This window comes from Halichoeres trimaculatus, unplaced genomic scaffold, assembly GCF_033239565.1.
Source record: "Halichoeres trimaculatus isolate MK-OKI-2021-1 unplaced genomic scaffold, fHalTri1.1 fHalTri1_scaffold_16, whole genome shotgun sequence".
In the NCBI taxonomy this organism is placed as follows: Eukaryota; Metazoa; Chordata; class Actinopteri; order Labriformes; family Labridae; genus Halichoeres; species Halichoeres trimaculatus.
The window spans coordinates 17,768,804-17,794,059 of record NW_027437194.1 but is presented as its reverse complement, the minus strand read 5'-3'; the positions used below and the strand labels follow the sequence as shown (position 1 = coordinate 17,794,059).

Genomic DNA, 25,256 nt, shown 5'->3' with positions numbered 1-25,256 from the left:
CTTGTTGTTACAGCTTCTTAGTGCAACATGAAAATTATGTGAAGCGCACACAAGCAAGATCTGTTTATTATCCAGTAGCGCCAGTATCACATGGCCACATGTAACAATGGATGAAAGTATGTGAATTCTTGCTTTAACAATAAAGATGTAATGTCTTACACTTTGTTTTGTTTTTTTTTGTTTTTTTAACTAAATGACATTTTGTTTATATTGTTGCCTTATTTTCTGCTTTACAAGTCAGACAGTGGCTATTTGTGAGAAGTCCTCGTTGCCTTTTAGTTAATTGTATCTTGTGCTGGTGTTGGACATACTGGTTGTTTGTGTTTGGAGGACAGTGGCTCACATGACCCTGTTCTCTGTAAAGTTAGCCTGACACAGCCATTGTTTGGTCAGCTGCTGCCAACTCTTTCCATTCATGAAAACTCAACATTGGGGGGAGAAATGTGTTTGTCTCAGTGAATGGATGAGTCAGTAAACAATGGATTTCACATCTATGTTTCTTTCAGAATTCATTAAAAACAAACGCCACTTAAGGATGTATGCAAAACTGCTTTATTTCCACTTTTACCTTTTTCATACATTTGTCGTGTAATAAATAGACATAAGAAACAGGCTGATGCCTCAATCCTCTTCCCATGCCAATTCTGCACCTTATTTTTTCTCCACACCGCAAACGACTTCATAGAATTTACAACACAAAATAAAAAAAACAAAGCTTGACACAAGCTGAATTAAATGCTACCAGCCCATCACTCACTTCATATTTTACATAGGTCTCTGAGCTGAGTTTGTGTAGCAAATCCCAGGGAACAAAAATATATATTTATATATATATATTTATATAGTATTCACAGTTACAGTATTTACAGATTCTAGGATTATATAAAGCAAATGGGCAGAAAATGAAGACGTTTCTACGAGAAACAATCTTTCCAAAAAGGGGGCTGGAGACATCTGTACACAGTGGACCTTTTTCTTTAAATAAACAACCTCTTAAATGCTCAGATTCCTTTCACAGATCCCTGATAACATTTTTAAATACTCAGTCTTTTGTTTTATAAAAAGAGAAATAGAGAGAGATGCATCTTAAAAAGTGTAACCCCTGTGAAGATAGATAAAAAAAAAAGCTTTAGATCTTCTGTACAAGTAATCATATACAATATAAACATCACTGGTGGAAAAAAAAAGTTAAACTGATGAAAAGCAACAACTGACTTGGTCTTGTTGGGGCAGCTGATTGGCTAAGAGAGGGCGTTAATGTGGAAGTGCAAGCATCGAGTGCATTCATGTCTTAAAGAAAGATCCCCCACTGTGTGCCGGGTCAGGAAAAACAAACACTGATCGAGTAATAAACTGTTACAGACAAAGAAGAGGAAGAATCTATCAGATAGTCATCTGAGGCACAGATGAAGAACAAACATCGTCATCATACACCCACAGTGCTGGAAACAAAAGAGGCAAAAAGAATCACCTGCTGCTGCGCTCAAACAGAGACAGTTACACATTCATATGGCACTTGAAAAGTGAGGACAGGGTTTACTTCCATAACTTTGTTTGAACGCTGCCAGGTGAAAGAAGACTGGTATGATTCTTTTTCTTTCCACTGCATGATTAGTTGGGCTTGAAGATCAGCAGCCTACAGGGGGCAGTGCACTCACATTTGGAAGATGATCTACTCAATGAGAACATTCACACACAAACACAAATCTAGTGTCTAAGCAAGAAAGGGACTACCTTTACAAAAAGTGATAAACACTGGAATAATAATCAGTAATTCATACAAATTTTGCATTTCCATCTTGAATTTCTTGCATAAAGTAATAGGAAGCAGCATGATCTGTTACTGGCTGGTGAAAGCAGCTGAGATATCAAATTATTCCAGATTCTGAGGCAGGATTTAATCATGTTTGTAGCTTGACTTTTTACTGCAGTCCGTTTGATTTATTCAACTAACAACTTGTGCAGGAGCGAGAAAGAGGGATGCCCTCTTGCCTCGTGCCATCTGCTCAGGTGCCGTCGTCCCCCACAGAGAAGGTGTTTTCCTTTGAGGGTTTGTGCGTCTCAACAGTGTTAGAAAGCGTCTGAACATATGAGTTTGAGTTTTTTCTGTACCACGTGTGGCGTTGGTAAAGCTTATGAGACATTTGAGAGGAGAAAAGTGTTAAAATAAAACAAACAAAAAAAGGTTGTAAAAAACAGGACTGGATGTGGAAGAAACCGTGCTGAAATACTGTCCTGTGTTGACAGGAGAGAGGAAAATGCTGCACCAGCAAGTCGGGAGTTTTAGTAAATTCTGGGTCACTGGCAGACGTAAAAAACTATGCATTTAAAGAGCACCATAAATCGTAAACAATCTAGATTTTAATATGCAAAGAGCGCCTCACAGGAGGTGAGGAAACCCCCTCTTCACCTCCTCCTCTTCTGTGAATCTCCCGTTTTAGGACAGAGCTCCAGGCTTTAATTGAGCGTCCCTCTGCAGTTCTCCGCCCCACACAAACAGGGTATCTTCTCATCCTCGATGGGGAACTTGTAGTCGTACGTGATCTCTTCGTTGACGTTGATCGGCTGTCTAGAGTAGATCACGATCTTCTTCTGAGACTCCACTGTGATCACTTTCGCATAACAGTTGGGCTAAAAGACAAAAGGAAGAAGTTAGAAAATGTGGCACTTGAGTTTAGAAAGCCTGACCTGGCGTGGAGGTTGCCTTACGTTGCAACTGTGGTTGATGAATCGGGCAAAGTTGCCACACTTGGTGGCGTCTATGATGGTGTCGTGGTCGACGCGGAACATGTAGCTGCTGCCGATGCCTTCCTCTTCGTAGCGCTTCTCCCGCATGTCGGCAATCACCTGAAAGAAGAAAAGTGCAACTTTTGTAACACTCTAAGCTTTAAAATAAAATGACGGCTTCAGGAAAGAGAAAAATATTTGCACTTTGACTCCTAAAATTTTGCCAAGTTTGCAACTTTCCTTACTTTGCTTACCTTATCTAATGACAAACCCTTTTTATTTCTTATATAAACAGAACTTATTTAATCCATATTCATGCAAATAGTAAAAAAGGTAGGTATATATTAGTTTATTTTTTTGTTTGTTCTGAACGCCTGCTTTTGATTTTTCCTTTCTTTTCTAGTTAGGTGAAAGTTTCAGTGTTTACGCAACATCAATTTCATGTTGTTAAATTAACATAAGTTATTTTAAGACTTTTACATGAAACATACAGAAGTCTTTTGACAGCCTTTGCAACAGAAATCGTCCAATTTTTTTGATGTCTTATAATAAACGTGAAATGCTTCTGAATTTGTCCACAGAAAACCAACCCTACGTCCTCCTCTCACCTGTCTGATATTCTGCCCCACGTATTCGATGACCATTTCATCCGCAGCGATGGGCTCCATGGCGAACAGACCCCAGTCGTGGATGTGTGACTTGCAGAATCTGATCTTTTTCTTGCGGAACTGAAAGAAAAGTGTTGAAAGGATGTTAAAAGCAAATTTAAATGTGTGTTTGTTTTGCCTGTTCTTGTTTACACTTCCTGCCGCTGGAGCAAAGTTCTGACTGTGTTTACCTTCAGCTGGTTGAACTTCAGCAGGTCACTGTCACACGCAAACGAGGACAACAAACGTCGCTGCTCTGACCGCCGCTCTGAGCCGGCTCTGGTGGAGGCGTGGACTTGTGCGGGGATACTCATTCCCTGAATGAAGAAGAGGGAGTTAGAGTTTTAAATCAAGAAAATGTAAAAAGAAAAACAAGAAACAATATTTCTGGTCTTCTCCCTACTTGTGTGTCCATCGGTGGCTCCTCTGATTGCAGCTTCGTGCTCTGGAGGTATTTGATCTTGTCCTTCTTGTCGATCTTGTAGTATCCCTCGCTTCGTGCGCAGCCAGTCATGTGATCCCTCATGCCGTCATCTCGTCTTTTCTTTTTCACTCCAGGGATGTTAGTAGGTGCAGAGGAGTCAAGGAAGAAACTGAAAAGAGCTAAAAGCAGCTGGGATGCAACAGACTTAAAAAAAACAACTTCCCATTTTCCCCCACCAGAGGGCGCTGCTGTTAGTTACACACCATACTGAACAACAGCATTTGCAGAAAAACTGATAAGAGATACACACAGATGATTTTGTCATGATGTCTGGTGTGAGTTGTTGAGCAGTAAAGGATATCAGGATGGTTGACCCACAGCGTGTCATTGAGCCAGTCGTTGCCATTATCCTGCTGCAGCATCTTGTCATAAGTGATCCTCAGCAGCCTCACATCCTCCTCGTCTATCCCGTCATTCCAGATGTCGTACAGAATCGTCATCTCTTCAAAGTCGGAGCGTGGATTGAAGTAAGGCCGCGGGGGCGACGTGACAGGAGACAGGCTCCCCAGCAGAAGCTCCTCCCAGCCTCGCCGAGCCCTCCGCGCGGGCTTCGCCACCACTGGGGGCTCGTCCTCATACGGCAGGAACCTGTCTTCTGCAGGTAAGACCGTCTGAGGCTCTGCTTTTACTTCCCTGAAGTCCAGACTTGTTTGATCTGGGGACTTGTCAGATATTTGTGTGGACAGATGTTGGTCGTGAGGCAGGAGGGTAGACTCTGATGAGAGCTCCAAAGAGTCTTCAGATGCAGACAAAGCTGGGGTCTTTTTTCCTTTTGGTCGGCCCGCTTTCTTCTTGGATAAGGGCGTATCTGATGGCACAGGGATATCTACAGTGAGACCAGGAGGGAGATCTTCAGGGACCCGGGCTGAGTGCTCCGATCCCGCTGAGGGAGTTTGGTAAGGAAGGGCGCTGACAGGTGGCTCCTTAAAAACAGGTCTATCATCTATACTCTCTAAGGAGACTTTTCTATTCAGACTCAGTCCTGTGGGGTCAGGGAAGACAGGGGTGAAGGTTAGGTCTCTTCCTGGTGTGCGAGGGACTCCTGCGCTAAGAACAGGAGACTGTGCGGGGTAGGAGAAGGGACTACCAGGGATGTGAGGGGAGCTGAGGAGGAGGCTGCTACCTGAAAGCGGAGCGTCACTGCCGGGCGTGATGGGGACTGTGTCCGTGCTCTGAGACTTCCCCAGACTCCGGGCACGCTCCAGGAGGTCCCTGCCCGGCGTGCGGGGGATGTCTTCATCTGTGGGGAGGCGTGGGCGCTGAGGGATGTCAGGAAGGGAACCAGGGGGAGGGTGGAGGAGCGAGCGACCCTCTAGTGCCGGGTGAGGAGGGAGAGGGAGGTGCATTACAGATGCTGAGGCAGATTTAGGGGCAGGTGTGTTAGAGGGGTCTAGTCGACCGGGGGTGCAGGGGACTTCCTTAGGCTCGGCTTTACCTTTGGCTTTGGTGTCTTGGTCGCTGTCAGGGAGGGCGCCTGTGGGAGTGGACGGCCGAAGGTTTATTGCTTGCTCCAGTGGTTCAGACTTCACTGTGGGAATGTTTCCGTCTACGCTGATGATGCTCTCTTTTACTGCAAGACAAAAACACATCAGATATCAGTGTTTGAAATGTTTAATCAATCGTGTTTGCTCCTCGTTCTCATTTCTAGGAACTCACCTGCGAGTCCTTTGGGTGACAATGGTTTTCTGTCCTCCATCCTCTCCTCCTCCGGACTCGGTGGTCTACGTTTAACCTTTATCTCTTCTCGCTCCTCTTTGACTGGCCCCAGAGGTGGACTTAATGCTTTGGTTTCCGTCTCCCGCTCCTCCTCATCAGAAGACGACGATGACGTGGACGATGAAGAGGATGAAGAAGTCTCTGTCTTCTTGACGTCATCATCCACATCCCGTGAAGTCGCCTCTTCTTCCTCCTCTTCTTCTGAGCTCATCTCGTACTCAGAGGAGGAGTCTGAACTTTCTGATGAAGAGTCGGAACTGGCTTTTGAAGACGCTGAACTCTCTGCACGAAGCAGAACGAAGGAGAGATAAATGACGGGAGAAAACCCAAAATTCAAGGAGCTGTTTGAGCTGATGTTTGACTTACCGTCATCAGATGAATCAGAGGAACTTTCACTTGAGGATTCCTCTTCATCATCACCATCCTCATCATCACTCTCCTGAAAGGTAAGCGATCAAATGTTAACAAGATTCATAAAGAAGTAATCTGTCATATCGTTCTTTGTTTTTAGTTGACTTACTTTGCCCGGCAGCAGCCTATCAGCAGCCTCCGTGCCAACAGGCTCTTCCTCCCGGTCTGACAGAGACTCCTCCTCCTTCCCTGAAGTGTCCACCTCCTCCTCGCCTTCGCTGTCCAGCTCCAGAGGTCGTGAGTGCCGCCGCTTTGATGCCGCACCATCAGCGTCCATTTTGGAGTCGTCTGACGGGAGTCCAGCAGCGTCTCGATCCCGGTCTGAGAAAAATGAACGTGATGAGTTAGGAACAGGGAGGCAAGAAGAATCTGAGGAGTGAATGAGTGAATCAGAGAGTTTGAGGCTACCTTCATCCTCCAGCTCGTCGTCGACAGGAGTGGAGGGTCGAGGTCGCTTGTTGTCTCCTGCTGCTGCAGTTTCAGGTGGGTCCTTCCTTTTCACCTGAGCACAACAGATTCAACAGTTAAATATTCACATCAAAATCGCTCATTTCCTCCTCATGTTCACTGAAGGTAACACCAAGATGCTCACCTTGAAGGAAGGCAACCTAATGGCTCCTCGTAAACCGATTCCCAGGCCCATGCCCTCGTATCCAAGCCCCTCCCCCTTGTTCCAGTTCTCCAGCAGACTTGAACCCATCGTCTCTTTGGGTTTGGGTCTCTCTTCCTCTTTCCCCTCTGCACCTTTCACTGGAGTCAGAGACGCCTGGAGGCAAAAGAAAGAGGTGATAGTCTGAAATCCTGCCATAGACTCAAAGCTTCAGCAATGACTTTCAGGTTATGTTGACTTTTTTCAGACATTTTCAAAAGCTATGAGGAAATAGGCGATCTTGTTTCCTTTGTTGTTAATAAAGAGGCAACAAAACTAAATCCATGGTTTTCTAAAACCAGCAAAATATTCTCAAGGGAGAAGAAAAAACAAATTAGAATCTGGATGAACACAGGTTTTCATTCCAGAAAGTAAATGATAAGATAAAAACATTATTTTTTGTTTTTATCCGATAACTTGTTTAGACTTTAGACAAAAACTGAAATCTGATCATTTGTTTACATTTTATCTGTGGTAAAAAAAAATGTTTTATTAGATTCAATATAAGCATCAGTTCTTGTGTCTTAACATTTCAGCTACTGTCTGTTTAAGAAACCCCAGCACCCCAGCTTTCTGGAAGCCTACTACACTGCTGCCATGCAGAAAAGTTCAGTTTCTCTTTCCAAAATGTCAAGTTTTTGCCCATTAGAGTTTTATTTGTGATGTCAGGACCTGAAGAAACCTTGTAACGTTTTGCTGTCCAGAGCAACTCACAGACTAACTCAAGGGATTACTGGAGCTCACCCCTTACAGTTTGATACTATTTACTCAGTAAACACTGACATCAAACATTTCTTATGGAGGTTTCAATTCAAACAGCTCTTTGGAACTGTTCAGTTATTTTTTAATGATGGAGGTGGTAAATTAAACACCAGAGACTGTGTCTGAAATCACATTGAAAACACTCAAAAACTTAAAAAACTGACATTTACAGATTGTATGGATACCATGTGGAGACCCACATGGGGCCCAAGATTACTGAGATTTTTGAAAGGGATTTAAGAAAAAGGTTGAATCGGCCAGGCTGCAGGAAAAAACACCTCTATGAAAGATGGATTTCTAATGCCCTGTGTCAACACACAACCTATTTTTTAACATTTACGGTGGTATAATATTTAAACATGCAGAATGTAAGTCTGTCTAAAGAAACTCGCCCACTACTTCACTCAAAACTGAAATCTGAGAAAGTGTTTGACATATTTTCATCATCTAATCAGACTAAATATAAATCACTGGAAAAGTCCAGAAAAGTCTCTAATTTAAAGGCATCAAGGAAAAAAAATTATCAAGGGACTAAGAAAAAAAATTACTCATTTTGTTTATCATTTATGTCTATAAACATTTTTAATGAGAATTTTTCTGGACTTTCTGGGGGAATGTGGCCCACACTAAGTCTGTTTACTAAAAATAAAACGTAAACATCGATTAGATTTCAGTTTTTGCTGTGGTTAAAAATGTCTTTTTTTTTAAGTCAATGTTTTCCAAATTTAAATTAAACAAAATATTTACAATCATTTAGTCTGAATCTTGAAAGTTTCACAGAACTTCATGAGTGAATGTCAGACAGAACAACAGTTTAAACTACAAAAAACTACCTTGAAGTGTTGTTAAATTTGTTCTTTTTAAATATTCTGCACCCTTAGTTTTCTCCAGAAAATGTTTGAATTGCAGAAAAGTGGCTGATTGGTGATAACTTGATGTCTCTACAGTAAAATCTTCTGCTTTTTATCATTGAATCATATAATTAAAGACAGTGTCAGACTGTTCAATAAATGTTTTTCACATTGCGACAGTAAATCAACACTAGGTTATGTATTCTATCCAAAGACAAACGTTAAATCGTGTTGAAAAACAGAACCCACCTTAGCCGAGCGTTCTTTCTTATCCCACCACTCGTCGAAAGCTCTGAAGGCCACCACCTCCACCATCTTTCGGTTGAGGTCCCTCTTCATGATGGCCTTCAGCTCTTTGACAATGACCAGCAGCACTCCATCCACCGTGGCCTTGTGAGGATCCTCCTTTTTACTCTCGTATCCAGGAGGAGGAACAGTGGGGTTGAACTTTGGTACATTGGGATGCTGCCACTGCTGCCCTGGCAGTCCCGCTCCACCACCAGGCGTAGCACCCATAGACAGAGGTGGGTATGGTCCCCCGAAAGGCGCACCACCATCCAAAAAGTGATGAAAAGGAAACGGCCCTCGAGTCTGTGCAATGCGGCTCAGCATCTGCTGCTGCATCTGGAAGGACATGGGAACGGTGCTGTTCCACTGCTCCCAGCGTAGGCAGTTCATCAGCTCCATCTGCATCAGAGGCATCATGGTGGGAGCGTAGGGGCCCATGTGTGCCAGCAGATGATGAGGCACCCCGGGGTGAGCGGCCAGGTGAGCGGGGTGCCCCGGTACAGCTGTGTGATGGGGTAGGTGGTGGGGTGGGATGGAAAAGCTGGCCTGATGGGGGAGAGGGAAGCCTGGGGGAGGCAGGGCGATGGTCTGTAACTGGCCACAGTCGCCCTGAGTGATGGGAGTCCCGGGCATCTCGTCATCAGAGATCTCCATGTCTTCTCCTGACGACTGATGACTCTGTGGAGGAGAAAAACACAGCAAGGAAAATCAAATTTAATATCCTGAGCATCATCAATTTCTGTCTTTCAAGCACTTCAAATATCCAACAGTCCCTATAAACATTTCCTGAATAGGTCCTGTATACTCTCTTTGAGCATTTTGTTATAGACTCGTATTACACAAAGCAAAGTTTGCATTTGTCTTCTTCACTGTGGTTTTCTCTTGTTCTGAAATCTCACAGAAACACACCACTGTCACTTGAACCTTGCTTTAATGTTTTCTTCTTCTGTTTTTTTTTAACAAGCAAACAGCTTTCAGAGGGGCTCCAGCCATCATGTACCAGTTGTACTGCTAGATATGCCGGAAAGTAGTTGCATGTACTGTTTGATTCTTTGAAAATGAACAGTTATTTGAATATTAAAGCTCATGACTCATGGGAAAAAAAAGAAAAGGTCCCTGCAACAAGCTTGTAAAGCTAATAAGCTAACTTGACAGTCTTCTCTCCACAGTTTTATAGTTTGTTGTGGTTATGGTTTGACTATAAAAAGTAGTACCTGAGATTTAGTCAAGTTAACGATCATTCATATACCTCAAGGATAAACAAACATAATTTTTGATGGATCTTAAAAAATTCACCCCTAAAAATTTTTTCCTTGATGCTCCTTTCTTTCAGTTTAAATTTCAGGAACTCTTTAACACATTTCTTCAAGGACAAGAAGTTCTGGGGTGACCAAGATTTTCAAAGTAAGGGCAGCATATGACTTTTTGAATGCTCAAATGAAAACATGACTGACCCAAGAAGTTGATCATGTATCCCATCAGGTTTGCTTACTTTTCCAAACTTTAGTTCATAGAAATGCAAGACCTGCAGCTGTAACATGAGAACTTAAAAGGCAGAGGTTTAACACGTGTCAAAGATTTGACTTCTTTGAGTTACTCCTTTAAGGGACTATCTTTTCCTGTTTGCACCTTCTTATTCCAGGATTGTTTTTCCATCAATGTTGAGAAACAAAATAATCTGGATGCAGTAATGAGCCATGTCTGCTTTTTACTACAAAGCCTCTTTAGAGCTGAAGATACTAACGTTAATGATAGTAACAATCACTATTCTGAAACCATTGAACTATTTGCTCTCACAGCTTCTCGCAGAGGTAAAATTCTTCCCATCTTTACTTTTGAGAGACTAAACCTCTTAAGAAAGCTCTTTTTAAACCTCTTCAGGTTAGCAACTTGTTGAAAATTAACCTTACTAGTTTGAAAATGTTGCCTCCGGTGCTCAGGTATTTTCAGAATTACACAACTTTTAGAGTGTTTTTCTTTTTACACTTTGCTGGCACCAAATTTAAAATAAGTACACATTTTTTATAAAATAATTTCAACCTTAAATATGTTTCCTCTGCACTTTTTTCAACTGTTGTTCCACTGTTTTGAAAAATGTCAAATTCAATCTATCTATATTTTACGCAGCATCAAAACTTTTGGGGAATCAGGGTTGTGATTTTACATTCAGTAAAATATGAGTGATCAAGTAATGTTCTAATGCTACTGATCTATAATTCTATCATTTTGTGATCATGATAATTATATTAAGAAAAAAAAGCATGAGGGGTCAGGCTAGCTCGTGTTTTTCAAAGTGTTAGCTGATAACGTGTCTCTGCTGATTATTACTCATAAAGGTTTTGCATTACAACTGCTGCAGAAATGAAAGTGAGGAGACTCAGTGAATCATGGGAGTGGCATCCTAACCAAATGACCGGTCTGCACCGTTTGCTTTGTTACAACCTGAAATGCAAGAACGTGAGACGTTGCAGGACCAGTCCTGACTGTCAGACTCTACAAAACCAGCGAGTGTGCGCTTCTGAATGGGGCCCTCAGCCAAACTGTGTCTTCCTGCATGTGAGTGTGCGGTTAGTGTTAGAAAGAGGAAACAGGAGTGTTCCAATTCCCCAACAGCAGAGCGGCTCTTATTTCTCCTTTTAGAGCACCGACTGTAGAAACTTGGCTTCACGGGCCAGATGGTGTTTACAAAGACTACAACAAGTAGAAGCACTTTTTCTGAATGTGAGGGTTTTTAGTGAGGCTGCGAGTTATGTGTTTTAAAGTTTTCATTCATAACTCTTTCAGCTGTTTATGTGCACTACAACAACTAACTTTATTTCTATACTCAAATCCACAGCCTTAAAGTATATACGCGCTCTTCTAATGCTTTTCTTAGTTTTAAAATCTGCAAACAACAAGACAGCAGTTTAGTGAGACTGATTTTTGTGCAGGTCTTATGGGAGTAGCTGAAATAAAACCGTAACTTTTTGAAGAAACTAAAACTATGAAACAAAAGGGAAAGTTTACATCAAGCGCCTCTCTCTGAAACTAGATCTGACTTCCTGTGTCTCCTGTGTAACTGTCACTCACTGACAATCTGATAGTAGTAAACATCAGCAATGTGCTACTGTAAAGTGAACAGGGTGATAAACAGGCTTATTTTAGCATAACTACATTTTGGAACTTTAAACACTGAAATACTTGTCTATCAGTAATTTTAGTCAGAGACAGTTAAAAATTCCATGCATATGTAAGAAAAAAGACTGTACCGTTTCCATCTTATCTGGGGGTGTGTGGCTTCGATAGTGTCCATCCTTGAGGTCACTGTTGCTTTTCTTGTCCTGCACAGGTGAGCTGATTCTCTTCAGCAGAGCAGCTGTTCCAGGTATGGGCTCTTCATCGTCCGAGTCTGGCAGCGGGGTGGGACTAATGTCCTCCAAACCTGTGCTGGAGGGTCGGGAGTTCAGCGGTCTGCCTTGGGAGCCGCTTGTAAAAGGGGGAACTGGGGAAAGCTGTGAGGAGGAGGATGAAATGGGACTGCCCTCCATCCTCACCTCAGTGTCCGAGTCCCGCTCCTCCAGGAACGGCAGCAGCTTTGTCCTTTTTTCTTTGAGGAGCATCTCGATGCGGGAATCCAAGCTATTGCGCTCTGGATCCAGTGCCGGGGAGCCGGGCGAAGGGCAGCGCTCCGGTGTCTGAGGTGGAGGTGTGGTGGGATGGGGGCTGGGCTCAGGTGGGGGTTCTGGGATGGGAGGAGTTTCAGGTCTCTCCTTGACGGGTAAAAAGTCTGTGGCCGCTGCGAGAGGCGGCTGTGGCGGTCGGAGGTATTCCTCCTCCCTTTGAGCTGGGTGCTGGAAAGCTGGCTCTGACGGTGGGAACGCAGGAGGTAAAGGGGCCTGATAGGGTGAGAAAGCGGACTTAAAGTTGGGCGTAGCGGGCAGGGGCGCTGTGTAGGTGAAGGAGGGGGTGGATGGAGGAGGTTCAGGTGGTGTGAGTTGGTGCTGTTTAGAGGATTCAGAAGACGTGGTTGTATTTCGATACATGTTACTGCGGTACTGCGGCCTCTCCGGTCTGCGGTTGTACGCGTCCTGGAATTTACTCTCATGTCTGCGGGATTTGTAACCTCCAGAGCTCTCCGGCCGGCCCGATTGGTACGCAGGTGTGGACTGCCGACTGGAGAAATTAGAGTCTTGAGAGAAAGGCGTACCGGTCTGGCGTGGGGTGTGAGGGGTTCCCTGGGACTGGGGGGTGTCCTGCCTTAAGCTGGAGTAGCCCGTCTCCAGGGACAGAGGAGTGGTGGAGCTGCTGGGGGGCAATGTTCCTCCAACAGCAGACATGCTGCTCTCTGACAACCTGCGGATCGGATCGCAGGCCTGACAAGAGAGAGGAATCAGGATGAATCGAAGTGTCAGACACAAACATTCACACAAATTACACAGGTTAGGTTTAACAAACTGAGTGATTTTTTTAGTTTTAGTATTGGTGTAATCGTGACAAAAATGAATAACTGATTTTACAGTCTGTGCTTTCAAAGATTTAAAATAACAAATGAATAAGAATCTGTAGGCACTATGCCTCGGCGGCCTGGTGCTATGAGGCCAAAGTGCATGTTTCTGTGTCATTTCAATGCACAGGCAAGGGTCGTGGTAACATTTCCTCTGCTCTACTTCACCACCTGCCATACTGATAAAGTGGATCACAGATAAGGATGTCAGTTAGGATTGGACAGCGTGTTTAAAAAAAAAAGTTGCACAGCTCAACAACAGTATGTCACTGCTGCACATGGCAGTAGAAAGTGTGTGAATCTAAATTATCATCCACAGATAAATGAGCACAAAACAAAACACAAAAATGAAATGTGCGAAGAAGAGGAGAGTGTTTCTCTTTTTTTCATTACCAGTAAGGCTTCTGCCAAACTCCGAGGGGAGACTTCTCTGGCCTCCTCTCCACCAACAGGCAAGGTCCGTGGGGTGTAGCTGCCATTCATTAGGAGCTGGAAGTACCTGAGGCGATTCTCACCTGCAGAGCAGAAAACATGCTCGTGAACAGTCTATAGAGCTGGACTAATGCCAGTGAGAGCTAACACAACTAATGTGGCATGCTTTGAATAACAAAGCATGATGTCAACATTATCTAAGGACTGTCTGAATATATCAACATGGGCTCAAGAGCAATCATTCAAGCTATACCAAGCATTGCTTATTTCTGTGTGCAAAATTAAAGGATGTTAGAAAATGAAACTGTCAAAAGTAACATCATCTACACATTACAGTGGGTTTCAAACTAGCACAACATGTGCAAAGCATGCAAACTATAGACCCACTACTCCTAAGTCTCTGCACAAGAAAGAGGAATATAATTCAGGAGAATAGCAACATAAATCTGTCATATCTTTGGTTAGACAAACTTACTTTGCATATTCAATATGCGCAAGCTTAGTACTATTTTGTAAAGGGGACCAGCTGCAGTCAACGGCTATTTTTGCATTTTAAAAATGTCATTGATAGAAATAAATAAATAAATAAATAAATAAATTGTAAAAAATACTAAAAATGTGTCTCAGATAAAGTACATAGACATGATCTGATGGGGATCTGGCAGATTGGTTAGTGTTTGTTTACACGTGTGATTTATGCACAGAGGGAGTACACAGCACCCTCAGCTCTGGGCTTATGGGAGCACGCTCACATTCAATGAAATTCAATTACCACACGTTACCAGGCAACGCACGTAAATTTACACACGTGACAGCCTACCTCCTAATGACTCAAAACAAACCAGCAGTTCACTTCTTGAGCATGATATTTTGTTTCTGCAGCAGAGACAGCTTCATTACGTCTACATGCCTGCAAGTGTCTCCCATGAAAGGCTGAATCACTGTTTACCTTTCGGGTCCAGCTCCACGTGGATGATGTTTCCCATAACAGACGTGTCGTGGAGTGACTGCACAGCCAATTTGGCGGCTTTCACGCTCTCAAAAACAACTTTGGCAATTCCAAGGTGCTTTTTATTCTTCGGATTATACAAGATCTCCACCTCCTCGATATCCCCGTATTTCTTGCACATGTCGGTAAGAAATCCTTCCCTGATGTTGTCGTTGAGGCGGGCGAATGTCACCTCCTTTGGAGGCACAGGGCCTATGTAGCACTCATCGATCTGAAAGAAGTAGAGGAGTTAATGAGTGGAGGAAAAAGTGCTTTCAGGTTAACGTTGCATCATGTGCGGTCATTTCTGACAGCTGAGGGAAGGCGAGTAGTAACGATGGACATGCAAATCTCTGCAGCCGTCTGCACGCGACTGAGCCTAGTATAGTTTTGACAACCATCCGATGATCAAACTTTCACCCCACATCCCAAAGATGAGTGAAGGGGGTGTGTCTGCAACTTCTGACGGACCCGATTTTCCACAAGGATTAAAAAAGGAGAAGCAAGGATCCTGGTGTCTTGAATTCCGAGCAGGTACCTTAAACTTCGGCACCGGTAGATCCGTCTCTTTGTACTTAGTCCAAAGACGACCGATTCTCGGATCCCGGACGATGTCCACTGGTGGCATCCCGGGGTTCTGTATGGGAGGAGAGGGAAGAGGGGGCTCCATGTTATCCCATTCACAACTTCAAACACAGCATGAACTTGTTGAAAAGTGATTAAACACAAATCAGACACAGTTTTTGTGTGAACTGAACACCAAGATGCTGGAACATGCCCGTGGCCGACAGCGGCAACACAGACACATTGTAACCAATCATGGAGGTCGGCTGCTCGGTTACAATTGTAGCCGATCCGGCGCGTCGAAGGCGGTCCACTTACAGGCATACTGAACGTCTGTCCATCGTAGCGGTACAGTTTGTGGGATCCCTTCCTCAGCGCTGGGTCGATTATCAACTTGTAACTTCTCCAGTGGTGACTCCGCTTCTCCGCCGAGCCGCAGACGGGATGACTGTCCATGCCGTTAGCCAAACCTGAAACGACAGGCAGCGACAAGGAGAGAGGAGCTACCGTGAGGCAACGCTAAATACGGTCCTTACCAGCCCCCAACACTTTACAACAGACAAACGGTTCGCATGCATGACTTTGGTTATCACAGGGAGAACCCCAGTGAGAGGGAAACGGGATCTAACGTAGATCCCAGTTACGGAAAACAGGCTTTAGGAGGGCTGGAGAAAGAGGAAAAAAGAGCAAGCTTACTTGAACTCTGCTTTCTGCCATGGTCTTCGTTCAATCTGTTCCTCTCCCCTGGCTTGGACATGTTTTGTCCGATCGAGTGATTTTTCTCTAATTGATAAAAGGACGTAATCGCTCTCCTTTCGCTGCTTACATTACATGATTTAGCTTGAAGAATACTGCCTCCTTTACGGCGAGAGCCAACACATATTGTGTGCCTCTGGTCTGTAGCTTCTGTCTCTCCCACAATACACCGCTAGGCTTGCCCTCCTCGTATGATAGGCGCACTTTCGATGCAGGCTTATTTGTATCTCCACCGTTTACTACGCTGTGCCGTTTCTTCATATGAAGTTGTTGTGTTTTGATATCACTAATACAGGGTCACTCGCATGTAAATGTAACAGTATTAAACGCCTGGCAACCGCTATGAGTTCGATTATCTGTCATTCATTCTGTGTTGAATCTGCTGATCGTATTTACTTAAATGGCAAACACAAGACAGACACAAGGGAACATCTTCCCTAAAAGCTCATAAACAGGAGTTTATCGAAGGCTATTGTGCATAGACCTCTGAGCGTTAAAATACAGCAAAATGTCAGGTTATATTTGCAAATGGAGAAGAAGCCAGGGGCATAGCTTGTTGTTTACTGCTAATGGGAAATTTCCAACAGAGGTTTTTTGACTTAACTTGGTGATAGGGACTTCAGTAAAGGAGTTTTAACTTTGGAGTTCATACTCTAAAACTTGCAGAGTCTAGACTCCGTGCATTATTTTTTTCAGAACTGTATTTTGTCGAACACACTGGATATTCCTTGACATTGCCTGGTGTTTTGCAGTGCTCGGGCAATTGGCTGGTTAACAGCGGCAGCTCAGCGGGCCAATCAGAGCGCAGCAGCAGTGGAGCTGTCTGCTATTAGAAGCACGGCTCAGGAGTCCTTCAACAGAGAGCAGAGAGAGGGGGCTGAGCGCTCTCGGCAGCCATTTTCCTAAAAACAGGACTCAATGGCCTATATGGGTTTCCTTTGTTCCAAAAGGGATCTTACACTTGATTTCCTCATCTCTCACGGACTATGATATAACAATGATTCCTCCTTTAAAGGATTGAGAAGAAGGAAGAGAATGTAGCTACTGGATGTAATACCCTGTGACATTTTGAGCCTTTTTTCCTCTGCCTGGAATCCATCTTTGTCTTAACTAGGTCATGGCACACCCATACAATAGTTTTATATTTCTTGAGTAAAAAAAGAAATCAAGTGTTTTGAATAAACAGCATTATTGTTTTGGAGATGTAAGACTAAAGGAAAAACACAGTTACAGTGAAACTGTGTAATGTCTGGTTGTTGGCATTGCACATATGGCCTTGTAGGATAAGAGTAGCAATGAGTAAGTTCAACTCTTTTATCATTTTAAAAGTTTTGGTAATTTATGTAAATGTGAGGCATGCAAATACTGTAAGTAAAAATATTTTCTGTTTTATTTATTCAACTGAGTTATAAATCTAACTAAAACTGTTGGCACCTAATACTGAATATGTTTCACAGGCATGCTAATATATAAAGTATAAACTCACAGTCAAGATCAAACCCAAATCCACAGGGAGGCCATGGATAACTAATGGTATATTGCAAATTAGGTTGTTCAGCTTGTAGTTTTGACTGTTGATTGATAACCCTTTTCTTTGATTAATGACTTTAAACATGTCCTCTCACTACAGCAACGTTTAACACCCTGGTGGCTTGTGCTGTACCCTCCCTACAGCTGTGGAGACAACCTCAAGCACGATTAGGTTTGTGCTGTCCATTTGCCATTTAAGAGCCAAATGCATCCAAAGAGTAAACGTCTGGCTTGACCTTGCTTCGAGGGCATATTTGAATGTCTAACTAAGCCTAGTCAGGTGGCCTTAAAGCGTTTTATACAGTTAAAAAATAGACCGTCTCACCTAAGAGGAAACAGATGGAGGGAAAACTCTTATGTTAAAAATATTTACCTCAGCACTTTGGTGAAATGCCGTTAACAGGCCTAAACGCAGGGGAAGGAGGACTGTTTTCAGCTCCATCTTCGGATCCTTTAATAATGGCATTAATAAGGGGTGTGAAAGCGTCTCCTGCAAAGGAAGGAATCCATTAGCACGAAAGAAAGAGCTCTTTTGAAAACTTTTTGATCAGTGGCAGCAGGCACTGCTTCTCGGCCAGCGAATATGCATCTTCAAGCATCATCTGTGTGGGCAATATGCAAACCATCTCCTCTCTCAGTGAAGACAGGATTGCAGTCAAGTATACCCTCTTCTATGTCGACATTTCTAACAGAGCAGCGACATATTTAACCAAAAGGAAATGTTTTTTCGAAAGGTAATGAAATTTTTTAGCATTTCATTTCGACTTTATCTTATACGTGTCAGTACTTAAATGTACAGACAACACGAACGACAATGAATCTTGGTTAAAATGTTATCAGGAAAAGCAGGCTGTACTAAACTTTCTGAAATTCTATCAAAACCCACATTTTTGATATAGCAAACTTACAGTTTGTATTGAAAACATGTAATCCAACTATTAAACGAGCAAAGATTTCTCATAGGAATATGTCTTTTCGCATTTCACTGCTTCTCTTTGCCAAACAGACGTATTGACGTGAGAAAGCTGCTCTTGTACTGTGGTTTGTCTGCTGTTCTCCTTTCTCAAAATGGCTTCTTCACAGACAAAGGGGAGCAGTGTGCTGTAAAATGTTGCTGCGCCATAACTGGGTGAGGCTCGTTCATTCGAAGAGAGGATATGTTTTTCGGACGTTTCTTGCTCGTGTCTCTCCAATAATCAGCACGTTGGGACTTCACTCGATTTTAAAGGTTTCTCAAAGTGAAAATATGAGGAAAAACAGTCGACAGTGCTTGTGAGGAAGGAAACGTTAACAGGGTTGCGTATTCAGGCTGTCGGTTGCTATGCTGACTCGCCCTGACAACGACAGTAATCCCAGAGCTCTGGACTTCTGCCATAAAAGCTCGAGCGAATTGCTGCACCCCCACAATGCCATATAAGGTCATGAGGTATCCGCACGAGCTCAGGCGGTTTGTATCTGGGCGAGGGGGTGCACTAGATTCTGTGCGTGTTCGAGACTGAAATCGACGGTGAAGTTTTCATCCTTTAGATTTAAAAACACAAACCACCAACGTTTCTGTAACTTTTTTTTATCGGTGCAGAGGCTGTAATTGGAGAAAGGGGGAGACTCATTTTGTGTAAGACAATAAGCTCTTTTCGCGTGGTTGCTCACAGGCACTCGTTTTTTTTCTACATTTGCGTGTGTGTCAGGCCTGTTTTTCCCGTTATCCACTCCTAGCCCTGGCTGCCAAGGGCGCGCGCTTCCCCCATTAGCGAGTCACGAGGCTGTAAACAGCATTCCTCCCCCATCCTTTCTTCAGATACTATCCTTACTTCAACGGAGACAAAATGATAAAGAAGGTTTTATGTGTGTAAATGTGAAAATATTGCGTTCAAATGAGTTTATTTGCAGGCCTTTGTTCGGAGATTACATATAACAATAACTCTCCTGTGGGTTGAGCCATTCAGCTTTGCGCGCGGCAGAGAGACTGGAATATTCCACACAGAGGATTGGCCTCTCTTCGTCTGGACAGCTGTTTCTGCACGACGAAAAACTATTTTTGACAAATGTACGTTGATTAAGAAAACGGGCTTTACACTTATGGACATTTCTTACACCTACAGGATAGTATCCTTTCATAGGTTACTATATTTTGAATGTTAGGCAGCCAGTTGCACTTCAATTAAAAACACTCTTTTAACAATTAATACAACCTTTTTTTATAGTGTTTGCAACGCCACACTGTTGTGGAAGCATTTGTTTCTGAGGAGCCAGAATGATCTGGCAAACTGCACCATGACTTTTTTTTCCCTCTCTGTTTCTTTGTGTCCAGGCTGAAGGATTGTTCAGTGGATTGAACCAGGTGTCTTCTTTGCTTTGTATTTAATGATTATTTATATTGGCTTATCAAAGGATTCCTCAAGCAGATTGGTGGTACTGTAACTGGTTATTCCTACATATTTGCATGTTTGATATAATATTTCACATTGTGCTTTTTAGTCAGTAGCCTATTATTTGGCATTATTATCATCTGTCTGTTTTAACAAGATTAAATAAATAGTATTTACATACATCACATGTTTCGTTGTTGTTGAAAGAAGTTAATATACTTGTTTCAAGGATTTATGTTCCAATTTTTTTTAACCTAACTGAATTTTAAAGCCCATGTTTGATCACCATCACAGCCTTTTATAACATCTAAAACACACAAAATTGTAATGTTTGGCACTGGGTGGCTTTTTGAGAGATTTTCCTTTCAGTAAATCGGTGAATTCTGGCAAAAGTCACAGAATACATGTGTTTTCTTAAAATAGGCAAAGGGCAGAGCCAGTTTATCCTCTTAAAGCGACAGTTTGTTCACATTTCAGGACTCCTACTTCATGTTTAAAATACTTAAAATTCAACATTCAACTTTTGTCATACATGAGTTTAAGAGTCTGAAAATGTCTCAAAGCATTAAGTAAAATCCTGATATACAATATCCCTTTAAATGGTATTTGGATTATTCTTCATGTAATTATGTGTCTTCTCTTGACAACCAGTCAACCCACCCTCATCAGATTCCCTATCTATCAACGAAATAAGAAAAATTAACAATTCTGAATTAGCCTTTTATTGCATACATACATGAAAATTATGATTCCATGTGTCCACTTTCAAGTGTAAAATTGGCTGGGTGGGAGACTTCATGCTGCACGTCCAGTTGTCTCATGTCATTCACTGTCTAGCCCTAACTGAAAACAGAGAAAGTAGCCGTCTGCCTCACCCGCAGAAGACTGCACCAAGATGTTTTTTTCCTCATTAGAGCTAATGTGTCGTCCTATAACCCAAACACAAGCACACACTCATATATTCACTATTTAATCAGTTTAACCACTGTGTTTCTGTGAAACTGTGGATACGAGAGAGGATAGTTCATCCCTAACCCCCAGTCTGTGATGTCACTGATGTAATCAGCCAAACAGACAGAACAGGAATATGACAAACATCCTGCTTGGGGAAACTCTGGAGATAGAAAATGATCATATTAAAGTTAAAGAAGAAAGCACATCATTTCTTTATTTACACAAAAATCATTTAAATAATTTTCGATGACAAAACATGCAAATAAATGAACAAGAATGGCACCTCCCCTCCTCCTTCACTGGGAAATAAAAAAAAAAAATGAACCAAAGAAAGACAAGTTCTGGTACTCATCAATAAAATAATTTAGTTAAGTAAATGAAAACAAATGAACAACAGAAACTTAAAGCCAATGAGGTTTTATTTAGATCATCTAAGAGTTGTGACATAGTGAAGGAAAGGCATGGACCTGGTGTTTTTCTCAACAATTCATGTTATTATCATTATTATTATTATTTTTACAACTGGAGCACTGGAGAAGTCCATCAGCCACACTTGAATTTTGGGCAGAGTCTCTTTTTTTGCAATCTGTTAAAGTGATTGATTTGAGGATTGCCATTCAAGACTGGATTCGTGAGGATTTTTTAAGGACTCCGTTTTTTATTGCCCTAGAATGACTTTTTTTCTGGGTTTGGAGGGAGATTGTAACTATAACCCATCTTATCAGTTCCATACATCCATTTTTTGGTAATATTAGTCTGCAAATATTTGTTGTAGTTAATAAATCTGTGCATGTTTTTATTAGAAAGCACGTTTTTATTATTCAATCTGATATATGTTTTTTATATATTATTTTTTATATGTTTTGTGTCATTGTTGTCATGTTTGCACTATCCACTTTAATGCTGGAACAGTGCAAATGTTCCTGTTATGGTATAAAGGGTTAACTCATCATTTTGAAGTCAAAAGTTCAAACTTGTTATGTATATTCAGCATGTGGACAGGTTGCAAAGATGCCTTTACATTTCCTTTTTTCTCTCATTAAAGTGAGTTTTTTAATCAGGAGAATAGCCTTTTACATGTTAGAGTGAACTTTTGATAACAGCAGTATTGAACTCCACCATTACTAGCAATAAAAAGTGTGAAAAACTCTAAAGATCATGCATCCAGAGATATGTCTGCTCTGTCTTGACTTCTGGTGTGAATCGGAGAAAAAGTTTGAAAGAAAGTTTCTAACATTGGAGAATTATCACTGAGGTGAAAAGTGAGGTGCACATGCAGGCAAGCATCATCAGAACGTCTCCAGCAAACACATGCATGACTTCAAAGATAGAAATCTTGCTGAAAGACAAAAGCTGTCTGAGCATTCCTAGTGTTATCTCTCATACAGTGGAGGCAGAGCCCTAAAATGAAGCAGACATGCATGTGAAATACAGGAAGTATAACAACAGACAGGCTCAAAGGCTCCATATCTGTGGCTTTATTCTCACCCAGAGTCTCTTTTGGTGATCAGCATGATGGGACAAGAGCGAAGCGGAGGTGGAGGGAGGGGGGTTTAATTGGAAACAGCATCAATGTGACAGGAACAGGAAGCGGTGAGCAGACCGAGCTACCTGGTAAAACACAAGCTGGTCTGTTCCTCTCGCTTCACTCCGCCTGTAAGTCATCTCAACTGTTCCATAATTAGCTCCACCAGGCTTTTATCATGTATTTAACGTAAACCTGAAAGGAGAAGCTTCAGCCTCTCTCTGCTGGGCACCTGTTTGATGGTGTGGAGGGGAGAAAGATGACACAAAACGGCCCCAGCAAGGGTGGGGGTACCACAAAAAAAGAAGAGGAGCTTAAAATTGTGATAGTTGGAGATGGAGGCTGTGGGAAAACTTCGCTCCTGATGGTTTATGCTAAAGGGGATTTCCCTGAGGTAAGGCGTTCATTTTACCTCATCACTCCAACCTTTAATTGTAAAGATTTCATGAACATACCTGTGGAAGACGTTCAGTAGACGTGTGTCCCTTTAGGAATAAATTACATATTCACATAGTGACATTTTTCTGTGTCTCTAACACAGTTACATACATTAAATTAGAAAAAAGTGACATAGTGCAAAGAGAAGTTATTACACATTAGTCTGTTGAGGTGAAACCATCTCAGATTGATGTAGAGGAGGGAGAGAGCTCAGCTCAGTTCATTTATCAATGAAAATAAAGTGAAACCAATGGCAGAAGATCACAAACATGTTTATACAAATAATAATAAAGTTGTTTCTTAAAGTGGACGCCTTTGTTTGTGTGTTAAAAACAGAAATATGCTCCATCAGTGTTTGAAAAGTACAACACCACCATCTCCCTCGGAGGGAAGGAAATAAAGCTCAACCTGTACGACACAGCCGGTAAGACTCCATCAGCAACATCAGCAATCACCTCCATGCTGAATAACCTAATCTATTTGGTCAAGTGTTGTATTCAACTTTCTGATTAGGGTTTGAAAAATGAGACAGATCTAAAAAAGTGGATGGCAATCAGAAAAACATATTTGACACTGAGAGAGGAAGTGCTAGAGCTCTTCATCAGCATGTTTTCAGGAACTGAGCCACTGTTTGCATATTAGAAACTTCTAACAATGATGCTTTTACATTGTAATTCAACACACAAGACTTTTTTTGAACTTGTAAATCTGCTAGGTGAAAAAGAAACTATTCAAATATCATTCTTCTCTTCGGAGAAGAATGAAGAATGACATTTTAAAAATTTGTTTTAACTTCTTGTACTTAAGGTTATGGCAAATAGAATCAAACTCTTAGCTGTCATTAAAAATACAAGTACTACAAAATTACTGTATCTTAATATTCAATTTAATTTAATGGGAAGATGCATAACTACATTTTTAATAAGAAAATGAAAACAGGGTTCAGATTTAGTATATTATAAAAACCAAAGAACTGGTCGAAAGCATTACAGTATTAAAAAAGTTATAGTTTAACAGATTTCTAAAACTAAATTTTCCAGAATTGCTGGAACAAATGTTGAGTTGTTTATTTCCACACTTAGAAAATCCACCAGACATCAGACATCACTTTTGGGAAAACCCACGACACACTGAGCCAGCATGGCAGCTTATCTTGTGTGCACTTGCAGCATGCTGCATTACATCAGCAGGAAAGGAAGCTAAAGTCAGGATGTGGTTTCTAACATCTACACTCTGAAACATCCGTCTTATCTTTATGTTCACAGTTTCCCTCCCAGAGCGGACGACTTTTTCAACAGTTCTACCATCTGTTCCAACTCAATGATTATTGATAGCTTCACTCAACAGTATATCAAAGTTTATCAGCAAACACATATTTTGTCCTTTCATTTTTCAGGACAGGAAGACTATGATAGACTGCGTCCTCTGTCCTACCAAGAAGCTGATCTAGTCTTGGTCTGCTTTGATGTGACCAACCCCACCAGCTTTGAGAATGTCATGATAAAGGTAATCAGTCCTCATGCCAAGTCAAACAGATCTAATGAGACGGGAATGTCAGCGCTTAACCCCAGCTGCAGTTTTGCCCCCACACACCAACACATACTGCTTGTAAATGATTGCTAGACGCTGGTATGCTGGTGCTGGCTGCATTCTTTTTAGCTATGATTAACTTGTGCATCTTAGCCTGCATGTGGACGTTGACCCCACTCGTGCATACGGGTTGGGCTCTTGCAAAACAGCCTGATAACAAGCAGAAAACTAACGCCTGAACATTTTCTTTGTTTCTCAAGTGGTATCCTGAAGTGAGGCACTTCTGCAGAAACACACCTCTCATTCTGATTGGCTGCAAGACTGACCTCAGGAAGGACAAAGAGTGTTCAAGGAAGCTCAAAGCCATGAACCTAGACCCCATAACTTACACACAGGTAACACAATAAAGTTGGCCTTCTGGGCTGCAACATACAAGAGGAAACCAGAACCTGAAACCACAGTTTGAATACATGAACAGTTCTCATTCAGGTGTACAATCAGTGTTGTTTTGTTTACACTCAGAGGTTAATTCAGGTGATTTCTGCTCCTCAGGGTGAAGAGACTAGACATCAGATGAATGCAGAGCTCTACCTCGAGTGTTCGGCGAAATATCAGGAGAATATTGACGATATTTTCCGAGAGGCCACAAAGAGAACTCTGGCCTTCAGGAAAAAACAGAGAAACCACAAGAAGAAAAAGAAATGTGTCATTTTGTGAGAAAAGGACAAAGTCAAAAGGACCAGGTTGATCTTTGACTGGTGGGGAAACAGTGGTGAGGTTCAGAAAGCACTTTGAAGACCCGGTCCATTTGCGGCCTGTCGAATCAGCTGTTGGAGGAAAATGGCTGTCGGTGTTTCTCTGAAAGCTGCAGCTGTTCGGACAATTACTCACGTCTGTTACTGTACTTTTCTACTGTATGAGAGTTTTTACAAGTATTTACCATGGATGTTTGTAGTGTAGTTTCAACAGCCCTGAAAAACAATGGAGAAGAATAATGTATAAATACAGTCCTCATCAACACAGAACAAGAGCTTGCTCAGGATCTGTCAATTCTTTTCTTCACCAACAGTGCCCACTAGTGTTGAAATGAAAGAGCAGCTCCCGCACTAACCCTGAGTGAACAAAGTGAACATGTTTCTTTAAATTTAGTGT

At 42.1% G+C, this 25,256-nt stretch overlaps 2 protein-coding genes across 10 annotated transcripts; one reads left to right on the top strand and one right to left on the bottom strand.

The window, feature by feature from the left end:
- Positions 1 to 555: 555 nt before the first annotated feature.
- Positions 556 to 15,986, bottom strand: setd1ba (SET domain containing 1B, histone lysine methyltransferase a). 3 transcript variants are annotated; one of them, XM_074689935.1, is made up of 19 exons: positions 15,699 to 15,986; positions 15,321 to 15,472; positions 14,977 to 15,075; positions 14,400 to 14,670; positions 13,412 to 13,533; positions 11,784 to 12,887; positions 8,497 to 9,213; positions 6,578 to 6,751; positions 6,394 to 6,487; positions 6,095 to 6,306; positions 5,941 to 6,013; positions 5,515 to 5,856; positions 5,294 to 5,428; positions 4,160 to 5,170; positions 3,778 to 3,944; positions 3,566 to 3,691; positions 3,336 to 3,455; positions 2,710 to 2,847; positions 556 to 2,631 (listed from the first exon to the last, which is right to left on the bottom strand). In XM_074689935.1, exons 1-19 carry the CDS (start codon positions 15,757 to 15,759, stop codon positions 2,458 to 2,460), a joined length of 5,292 nt encoding a protein of 1,763 aa, XP_074546036.1. In that variant the 5' UTR covers positions 15,760 to 15,986; the 3' UTR covers positions 556 to 2,457. The 3 variants fall into 3 exon arrangements, with proteins under 3 accessions (XP_074546036.1, XP_074546037.1, XP_074546035.1); XM_074689936.1 differs by having other exon boundaries at positions 4,160 to 4,666; positions 4,982 to 5,428; positions 15,699 to 15,985; XM_074689934.1 differs by having other exon boundaries at positions 4,160 to 5,428; positions 15,699 to 15,985.
- A 152-nt stretch (positions 15,987 to 16,138) lies between these two features.
- rhof (ras homolog family member F) lies at positions 16,139 to 25,240 on the top strand. Of its 7 annotated transcripts, none has more exons than XM_074689941.1 (6): positions 16,139 to 17,057; positions 17,389 to 22,530; positions 22,911 to 22,998; positions 23,971 to 24,080; positions 24,365 to 24,499; positions 24,657 to 25,210. In XM_074689941.1, the coding sequence occupies exons 2-6, from the start codon at positions 22,396 to 22,398 to the stop codon at positions 24,819 to 24,821; spliced, it is 633 nt and encodes a 210-aa protein (XP_074546042.1). In that variant the 5' UTR covers positions 16,139 to 17,057; positions 17,389 to 22,395; the 3' UTR covers positions 24,822 to 25,210. The 7 variants fall into 7 exon arrangements, with proteins under 7 accessions (XP_074546042.1, XP_074546040.1, XP_074546041.1 ...); XM_074689939.1 differs by having other exon boundaries at positions 17,216 to 22,530; XM_074689940.1 differs by having other exon boundaries at positions 16,139 to 18,022; positions 19,600 to 22,530.
- The last annotated feature ends 16 nt before the right edge of the window (positions 25,241 to 25,256 follow it).